This window comes from Triticum urartu, chromosome 3A (assembly GCF_056163025.1).
Source record: "Triticum urartu cultivar PI428250 chromosome 3A, HENAU_Tu73, whole genome shotgun sequence".
Lineage (NCBI taxonomy): Eukaryota > Viridiplantae > Streptophyta > Magnoliopsida > Poales > Poaceae > Triticum > Triticum urartu.
Genome location: NC_141875.1, coordinates 540,128,799 through 540,138,932, shown reverse-complemented (window position 1 = coordinate 540,138,932; position 10,134 = coordinate 540,128,799). Strand labels below are relative to the sequence as shown.

The following is a 10,134-nucleotide window of genomic DNA, read 5'->3' as shown; positions in this document are numbered from 1 at the left end:
CTCACACGATCTCTTCGGGAACAAGAGAGTTTTAAGGCTCGAGAGGGGGGCGTTTGGTATTTCACTGCCTACAAGAGGGTAAAGAATCCTCCTTTTTCACCCATGCCTTCTTCTCGCTCCTGCCTTCCCATCTTCAAGCTCCAGTGCCCAAACTTCAGCCTTTCCCACTACCACCAACCCCTCCAGCCATGTATGGATCTGGTTCTAAGGGCAAGTGGGAGCCCTCCCGTGTCATAGAGAAGGACATCAAGGAGCTCCGAGGTGCGGGCTACTTGCCCGTGAATATCATGCACCGGCTTCCAAACAAGGATCAGATCATCCCCACTCCGGAGCCCGACGAGAGTGTAGTGTTCATCCCCCATTTCCTCCGAGGTCTATTGTTTCCCCTTCATCCCTTTATCTGGGGCCTCATGTTCTACTACGGGCTAGATTTCCATGATCTAGCCCCCAAATTATTTCCTTCGCATCTCGGCATTGATCGTCGTGTGTGAGGGTCTACTCCGCATCCCCCCACACTTCGGCCTATGGCTTAAAGTTTTCAACGTGAAGCCAAAGGTAGTCGACGAGCAGCACGCGGATTGCGGCGGCACTATGGTGAGCAAGATTCCCAATGCCGTTTGGCCCAAAGGGGATTTCATGGAAATAGTCAAGGTGTGGCAGCGGGAGTGGTTCTACATCACCGAACCCCGCGATGCCAAGTGGGCAGCCGCACCTGACTTTAGATCCGGACCCCCAACGAGACTCTCCCCGTGGACCGCCAAGGGCCTTGATTGGGGGTCCCAGCCGCAGGTGGTGATGCTGCAAAAACGCATTTCCAATGTGTTGGGCAAAAACACCGGACTCGCAAACATGATCCAGGTGATGCTCTTCCGCCGTGTTGTCCCCTGTCAACTCCGGGCCTCCCCTATGTGGGAGTTCAATCCGGATATGCCCCGGACCTTCAAGCGCTTCTATGGCACCACACACAAAGATATATGGAACCAGCTTTTCAAGGCCCAGAAGAATTGGCCCATGGAGACCGAGGACATCGGGCTCAACATCGAGAACCCGGCCTCAAAGGTAAGCGTGACCCTTCTGAAGACTTATTTGATTAACACTTCAGATGTGATAAAATTATATTTCCTCTTTTCACACAGGGCTACACGAAGAAAGCGGAGCAGATCGGCTGCCCGGCGCCACTGCCGGAGAATCCGGCCACTCCCCAGCTGACGAAGATGCTGGTTCCTGCACCGTATCAGCCACCGGAGAAGAAGGCCAAGAAAAAGGGCAAAGAGCCCAAGGGCGGCCCTCGCCACAAAGGTCCTTCGGACGCCATGCCCGGAGAAACCGAAGCCCTCTCCTCTCACGAGGGAGACAAGGAAGAAGAAGAGGAGGAAGAAGAAAGTGAATCCCCCCAAAAGGGGAGGAAGAATAAGAGGACAACCTCTGAAGACCCAGAGGGGGAGGCGTCCAAGAGGGGGAAAATCGTCCTCCAGGACAGTTCGGACTCAGAGTCCAAACAAATCTGCAAGAAGCTACCTAGGGTGAAGCCCTTGGCCGCATCGTAAGTGCTTAGATACTCATTGTTTATTTTTAGTCCTCCCTTTCTATTATATAAGTTATTTCATTATGTGCTCTTCAGCCCTCGATGCGAGCTTCCGAACACTCTGTTATCGGAGGAGAGCTCTCTACCGCCCGAGATGGCAGAGAGAGAGAGATGCCTCCACATGCCTCCTCACCTGTCGCCATGGATGACACTGAGGTGTTGTCCCGAAGGACCTCTCTAGGCCGCGGAGGGGCAGGCGAGGCTGTCGAGAAGGCACCCGAGGGTAATACCTTGGTCGCTGAAGACATAGGGGAACCGACCCCTATGGCAACCGAGGGGATCCCCAACAATCCGGGCCCCAAGCAGACATCGTTCCAGAGACCAACGCAGCTCCAAGATTAGGTGAGCAGCCCCTTCAACAGAGGGGGGGGGGGAGAAGCATTGACTCCACCGGCGATCTCCACTATTCCGGAGGCGCCCAACACTCTAACGAAAGCACTGCAAAATGCTTCCATCATGGAGGAGCACCGCACCCTGATGGGTGCGGTAGTAGAGAAGGTTCAGTCTGCTAAGAGCGGACTGAATGAAGCGTTCCATAGCCTACTGACAGACTTCGAGGTATGCGATGTAATATCCTAAAACATTTTTCGTATAAAGGAATATACCTGTATATAGACAGTAGCCCCTGAGCCTTTGTCTGGTTGGAAAAGCCGGACAGAGGGTCCATATAGTATTCGGTAGAGTTGACATACTATTCTATTGTTGTAACAGGCTTCCCTGCTAGCGGCGACCGCGTAGGCCGCAGAAGTGTCCGAACTCAATCAGAAACTTCAGTTGGCTGATGAAGAGATCAACCGCGTGAACAAGCGGTTTGATGAAACACAAGGTATGCATATAGTGTTAATAGTGTAGCTGTATCTCATAAGTAATAGCTATATTCAGAGACTAACTCATGTAATGCTTCAATTATGAGCATAGTTGGGGCAGCCGAGAGGTCGAGACCCTCAAAGGTGCCCTTGCCAAAGCCCAATAAGAGGCGAAGGCTAACAAGGCAACCGCTGACAAAGCGGCTGCGGAGCGAAAATCAAGCAGGCTGCCCACCGTCAACACGAAGCTCGGGTGGCCGAAGTCGAGTAGGAGCTGAAGGACGCCATCCTCAAATGCGAGGAATTGGAGGAGAAGACCTTGGCCCAATTGACCGAACTCGCCAAGGCTCTTCAGGAGGCTAAGGAGGCGCGGGTCGAGTCCAGGAGTGCTCGCGAGGAGATCCGACAGGCGAAGCAGATAGCGGCTAGTAAGGCCTTTCTTTTGCAGAGTATATTTGAAGGTCAAAGATATGCTTTGCTCACTCGGGTGTGTAGTTCTCCAGACGCGTTTGTGGATCTACCGAGGAGTGCCGCCGAGGCCCCCCAGCTCTTATGAGCCCAGGAGGGGAACTCGATCGAGAAGCTGTTCTGGTCACAATTTCTTGCGTCGGAGCATCCGACGCCCTTGAACGACCAGATGAAACTGCTGACGGAGCTGCATAGGGTGGCCGGCTTGGCCATGAAGGATTTAATAGTCCGGCTATGGCTAGCCGAACCCATTCCGAGTAGCTACTTCGGTTTGGTGAGCCGGCTCGTCGACGCGCTGCCTCGGGTTGATACTGTGAAGCGCTCGACGTGCATAGAGGGAGCTCGGATGGCCTTTGCCCGCGTCAAGATGCATTGGGCAAAGATGAAGACCACCGATGTAGCAACCGCGGGCCGGCCCAAAGGCAAGGACCACCGCAAGCCGGAGAGGTACTTTGAAGACGTCCTAGCGGGTGCCCGAATAGTAGAGGGCCAGTGCACAAAGGACGTTATGTTTGCGTAAATGTATTCGGGCTGTAAAAACTTTGTTTTGTGAACCAAGGCTTGTCATATATTTATGCCTTAGTTATTTTCCTCCTATGCGACCATTTTAATTCTGAAAGTTTGCCAGTCGTCGGCTTCAGCCCCCGTGTAGATGCTAGGGGGTGTTCGATATAGCGTGCGATCACACTTTATCCAATGTCTTGGTCCGTAAAGGAGGTGTCCACGTAGTGAACCAGGCAATCAGACTATGCGGCTTTATGACTTTCACTTAGCCATAGGAGTTTGGAGGTGGGGTTAAGTACTAGTCCCTGGTGCGTATGCCGCAATTCAAACTAGGATGCCTTTGTTGCGTGACTGGGTGAAGACCTTCCCTTCGTATAACATGGAGTAAATCACTAATGATTTGTAGTAAGTCGCCAAATCGCCGACCAGCTCTCGCCATATCATGACAGTCAGTTTTTGGCTTTCTCTACCGAGGTATTTGACCGGACGAACCAGAAACACAATCACAGTAGTTCTCCCTTTATTACCTTGGCCGAACTAGTGGAACGTAAGGTGGTAATCACATGAGCCGGGAAACCCAACTATAGACCAAAGACATGATTCGAAGCTGATGCATATAATGCAATATTCGAGACGCCGAAGTGTACCCTATAGGTGTTCGGATTTTTGAAAATATGCATAGCCGGATAGAGCCCCTGGTAGTTAGGCCGGACCAAAGCATATGTGGCAATCTGAAGCAAGGAGGGAATATAGATGGTAAAATAAACCAATACATGATAACCAACAAGTATAGGGGATCGCAACAGTTTTCGAGGGTAGAGTATTCAACCCAAATTTATTGATCCGACACAAGGGGAGCCAAAGAATATTCTCAAGTATTAGCAGCTGAGTTGTCAATTCAACCACACCTGGAAACTTAATATCTGCATCAAAGTAATATGATAGTAGTGGTAATGGTGGCAAAAGTAATAGTTTTGGTTTTATAGTGATTGTAACAGTAGCAACGGAAAAGTAAATAAGTGAAGAACAATATGTGAAAAGCTCGTAGGAAATGGATCAGTGATGGATAATTATGCTGGATGCGATTCCTCATGCAATAGTTATAACATAGGGTGGCACAAAACTAGCTCCAGTTCATCAATGTAATGTAGGCATGTATCCCGAATATAGTCATATGTACTTACGGAAAAGAACTTGCATGACATCTTTTGTCCTACCCTCCCGTGGCAGCGGGGTCCTATTGGAAACTAAGAGATATTAAGGCCTCCTTTTAACAGAGTACCAGACCAAAGCATTAACACATAGTGAATACATGAACTCCTCAAACTACAGTCATCACCGGTAACTATCCCGATTATTGTCACTTCGGGGTTAACGGATCATAACACATAATAGGTGACTATATACTTGCAAGATAGGATCAAGAAGTCACATATATTCATGAAAACATAATAGGTTCAGATCTGAAATCATGGCACTTGGGCCCTAGTGACAAGCATTAAGCATAGCAAAGTCATAGCAACATCAATCTCAGAACATAATGGATACTAAGGATCAAACCCTAACAAAACTAACTCGATTACATGATAAATCTCATCCAACCCATCACCGTCCAGCAAGCCTATGATGGAATTACTCACGCATGGCGGTGAGCATCATGAAATTGGTGATGGAGGAAGGTTGATGATGACGATGGCGACGGATTCCCCTCTCCGGAGCCCCGAACGGACTCTAGATCAGCCCTCCCGAGAGAGATTAGGGCTTGGCGGCGACTCCATATCATAAAACGTGATGAATCCTTCTCTCTGAGTTTTTTCTCCCCGAACATGAGCCCACGAGGAAGGGAGCGCGCCCAGGGGGGTAGGCGCGCCCCCACCCTCGTGGACAGGGTGTGGGCCCCCTGACGTGGATTCTTTCGCCAGTATTTTTTGTATATTCCAAAAATAATCTCCGTTGATTTTCAGGTCATTCTGAGAAATTTTATTTCTGCACAAAAATAACACCATGGCAATTCTGCTGAAAACAGCGTCAGTCCGGGTTAGTTCCATTCAAATCATGCAAGTTAGAGTCCAAAACAAGGGCAAAAGTGTAACACCCTCGATGCGACTATAGCTCCCACGTGTCGAGGCACGACTTAGAGACATAATCGCATTGAAGGCATATGTCGCAAGTTAGGCAATCTTCACAACATCCCATGTAATAATAATAAAAGGGGAGATAACATAGTTGGCTTACACTCGCCACGTCAATCAAGTACATAAATAACATTACATCATACAAACACTCATGGCCCGACTACGGCGCCAAAATAAAAGAGAACCCAACATGCGACACGGTCCCAATCACCCCCAACTGGGCACCACTACTGATCGTCGGGAAAGGAAACATAGTAACGTTGAGAGTCTTCGTCGCACTCCCACTTGAGCTCATACGCGTCTCCTGGAGCGGAATCATCAGGCCCTGCATCTGGTGTAATAGTAATCTGTGAGCCACAGGGACTCAGCAATCTCGCACCCTCACGATCAAGACTATTTAAGCTTATAGGAATGGCAAGGGGTTAAATATGAGTGGAGCTGCAGCAAGCGGCTAGCAAATATGGTGGCTAACTTATTCGCAAAAGAGAGCAAGAAGAGGAGGCAAAACACGAGCGAGAAACTAGAGAACAACCTGCGCAAACATTACTCCAACACCGTGTCCACTTCCCGGACTCCGCCGAGAAGAGGCCATCACGGTAACACACTCAGTTGATTCATTTTAATTAAGTTAAGGTTCAAGTTATCTACAACCGGACATTAACAAATTCCCATCTGCCCATAACCGCGGGCACGGCTTTCGAAAGTTCAATCCCTGCAGGGGAGTCCCAACTTAGCCCATGACAAGCTGTCACGGTCAATGAAGGAATAGACCTCCTCCCAAGACGTTCTGATCAGACTCGGTATCTCGGTAACTTAAGACACTTCGACAGGTTAAAACAAGACCAGCAACACCGCCCGAATGTGCCGACAAATTCCGATAGGAGCTGCACATATCTCTTTCTCAGGGCACACTCGGATTGTCTTAGGTACGGGTAGGCCAGCCCAGAGTTGCCCCTGGTGGCCACCGGCAGCTGACAGGTGGACCAACACTCAGAGGAGCACTGTCCCGGGGGGGTTAAAATAAGATGACCCTTGAGTCTGCAGAACCCAAGGGAAAGAAAAGGCTAGGTTGAAAATAGTAAACCAAGGTTGGGCATTGCTGGGAAAGCTTTAATCAAGGCGAACTGTCAAGGGGTTCCCATTATAACCCAACCGCGTAAGGAACGCAAAATCCGGGAACATAACACTGATATGACGGAAACTAGGGCGGCAAGAGTGGAACAAAACACTAGGCGAGAGGCCGAGCCTTCCACCCTTTACCAAGTATATAGATGCATTAAGATAACATGGCAATATAATGATATCCCAACAAGTAAATAAATGATGTTTCAACAAAGAACGGCCTCCAATCTTCACCTGCAACTAGCAACGCTATAAGAGGGGCTGAGCAAAGCGGTAACATAGCCAATCAACGGTTTGCTAGGACAATGGTGGGTTAGAGGTTTGACATGGCAATTTAGGAGGCTGGCAAGCAAGTGGTAGGCATCATAGGAATGGCATAGCAAAAGAGCGAGCAAACTAGCATAACAAAGATAGTAGTGATTTCGAGGGTATGATCATCTTGCCTGCATAGTTGTCAGAGTTGACTGGATCCTCAAACACAAACTCAACGGGCTCCTCGGTAGCAAACTCGTCTCCCGGCTCTACCCAAACAAGACAAACAAGCAACAAGGATACAATCAATCACGTGCAAGAATCAAACAAGACGATGCAACGATGATATGCTATGCGGGATGCGATGCGGGATGCAAATTGCAAGATATGACAGGAAATGCATGAACCTGGCCTCAACTTGGAATTCCAAGGGTGCCACTGGAAATATGAGATGAAATCGCTTGAAAACGATATAAAGAACGCCGGATTCGGAGTTACGGTTTGGAAATGGCAAGCGGTTCAAAAATGACACCGGTCTGCGATTTACAGCAAGTAGGCATCTAAATGCAATGAGATGAACATGCTACAACATCCAAACATGACAAAAAAATACATGGCAGGGATGCACACAAGATTCTTAACAAAAGTCTAGCACTGAGCTACGGCCAAATCATCCATTAACAGGTTCAAACAAGCATGGCAAAAACGCAAATGACAAACAGATCTCAGATCATATAGCCCTCTTCAGAGCAACAAAACAACATGCTACAGGACCTGGACATGACAAAGAAAGACATTGCAGAGAGCTACTCAACAAGCTTAACAAAAGTCCCTTAGTGACCTTGAGCCAAAAGGGATCACAAAATATACTAACAAGCACACGAACATAGCAAAAACATAATCAGTTTTCAGACTTGGTGAAAACTGGGACATGCTGAAACATAACTCACGAAGGCATGTTTACGAGCTCGATGCACTCACTACGGTGCAAGTCATGGCAAGACAAGCATACATACCTGAAGAAGGCACAAAATACAAGCTAGACATGGAAAGAACAATGGCATAGCATGCACGGATCAACTACACTAACATCGGCAAAATCGCAAACAAGTTGACGATCTGCCCAGATTCACAACGAAGCAAAAGTAGAGCTCGATTGACTCAAGCTAGGGTGCTCCATAATTGCAAACAAAGAAATGGATGGATAGAGCACTACAAGGTTAACAAAACTCCCTTACTGAGAATCCTCAAAAGAGGCACGGATCACTAGGAAACAACATGAACATATGGCATCATGAACTAAACAATCCCAGGACTTAGTGAAAATACTAAGTCCCTGAAAACAGAATTACCGGGTGCCTCACTTTGCAAGCTTGCACAAGTCACCACACACATCCTAAAAATACATGGGTTGCACCTGTGTATAGATGACAAAACCCTTAACAAAACATATGAAGAACTCATGGGCATATCATGCACACATAAATCATGGCAAAAATGACAAAAGTGCTAAACGGAGTAACAGATCTGACAATTAACTCAAGTAACCCTCTTCTAACAGCATTTCGGGCATCAAGATGAGCTCAAATGAAAATGATGCAATGGAATGAAATGATGTACTCTCTGAGATGAACATTTTGATATGCTATAAGCCCAAATCGGAGCTACTGATGCAAAGTTACGGGGCCTCGAACAGAAGCATATGAACTAAAAATTCTGGGACTTAGACGAATTTTACCCTGTGCAAAAAGTCAACGGGACGAGGATATCCCGGGACGGAGGGATCCGGGCGGCGCGGGGCTGTGTTTGGATGAGATCCCGGTGGATCTCGTCCCGATCCACCGGATCTCACCGGAGAGGACGACGGTGGCCGGAGGGAGGTCGCCGGCGACGATGGACGGTGGCGGCCGGAGTCGGCGGCGGCAGCGGCTGCGGTGGGGCGGCGCTGCGGAGGCGGCGGCGTCGCGGTGGTGGCTGGAGGCGGCGGGCGGCTCCGGGCGGCGGGCGGAGACGAGGGCCGGCGGGTGGAGGCGAGTTCCCGGCGTGGCGGTGGCACGGTTCCGGCGCGGCGGTGGCCGGACGGCTTGGTGGCGGCGGGAGGAAGGAGACGGCGGCGGCGGCTGGCTCGCGGGCGAGGAGGCGCGATGGGCCTCGGGGGCCGGCCACGGGCCTCCCGGGCCTGGCGGCGGGGATGTGGGCGCACGCCCACGTGGCAGGTGGCGATTGGACGAGGGGGCGGCGGCGGACGCGTCCGGCCGGGGCGGACGTGTCCGGCCGGCGCGGATCTGAGGATTAGGTTTAGGGACGAGGGGGAGACCCGGGATTTGGAATGTGGGGGTTTAAATAGGCATAGAGGGAGCTAGGAGAGTCCAAATGAGGTGCGGTTTTCGGCCACGCGATCGTGATCGAATGCTCTAGAACATGGAGCAGAGTTTGGTGGGTTTTGGGCCAAATAGGAGGGGTGTTGGGCTGCAACACACACGAGGCCTTTTCAGTCCCTTGGTTAACCGTTGGAGTACCAAACGAAGTCCAAATGGTACGAAACTTGGCAGGCGGTCTACCGGTAGTAAACCAAGGCCGCTTGGCAAGTCTCGGCCCAATCCGGAAATGTTTAATCCCCACACACGAAAGAAAGCTAGAAATGGCCACCGGAGGAGAAAGAAGCGCCGGAATGCAAAACGGACAACGGGGAAAATGCTCGAATGCATGAGACGAACATGTATGCAAATGCAATGCACATGATGACATGATATGAGATGCATGACAAAGACAAAAACACACGGACACAAAAACCCGAACCTGAGGAAATAAATATTACTTAACGCCGGAAACGGCAAGAGTTGGAGTACAAATTGGGAAAGTTACATCCGGGGTGTTACAACACTCCACCACTACGAAAGGATCTCGTCCCGAGATCTAGGACTGGAAGAACGCCGGGTACTCAGAACGGAGGTGATCTTCGCGTTCCCAGGTAGCTTCACGGTCGGAATGGTGTGACCACTTGACTTTGAGAAATTTGATTGACTTGTTGCGAGTCTTGCGTTTAGTCTCTTCAAGAATAGCAACTAGGTGCTCATGATAGGAGAGATCTTCTTGGAGCTCAATGTCCTCGAAGTTGACGGTGCGGTCAGGAGTCTTGAAGCACTTTCGAAGTTGAGAGACATGGAATACGTCATGAACATTTGCAAAGTTTGAAGGAAGCTCGAGTTGATAGGCGAGGTCGCTTCTCTTGCTGACAATCTTGAAAGGACCCACGTATCTA

The 10,134-nt window shown here is 49.7% G+C and overlaps 1 protein-coding gene across 1 annotated transcript; it reads left to right on the top strand.

Moving 5' to 3' along the window:
- The first annotated feature begins 927 nt into the window (after positions 1-927).
- On the top strand, positions 928-1,547 carry LOC147980435 (uncharacterized). Its single transcript, XM_087515610.1, has 2 exons — positions 928-1,059; positions 1,137-1,547. Exons 1-2 carry the CDS (start codon positions 928-930, stop codon positions 1,545-1,547), a joined length of 543 nt encoding a protein of 180 aa, XP_087371736.1.
- Positions 1,548-10,134: the final 8,587 nt, after the last annotated feature.

What these genes read in the sequence shown, in the direction of transcription:
- LOC147980435 (XM_087515610.1), top strand. Translation starts at nt 928, where the DNA reads ATGCCCCGGACCTTCAAGCGCTTCTATGGCACCACACACAAAGATATA. An exon ending in TCGAGAACCCGGCCTCAAAG is followed by an intron (nt 1,060 to 1,136) that starts GTAAGCGTGACC and finishes CTTTTCACACAG; the next exon opens with GGCTACACGAAGAAAGCGGA.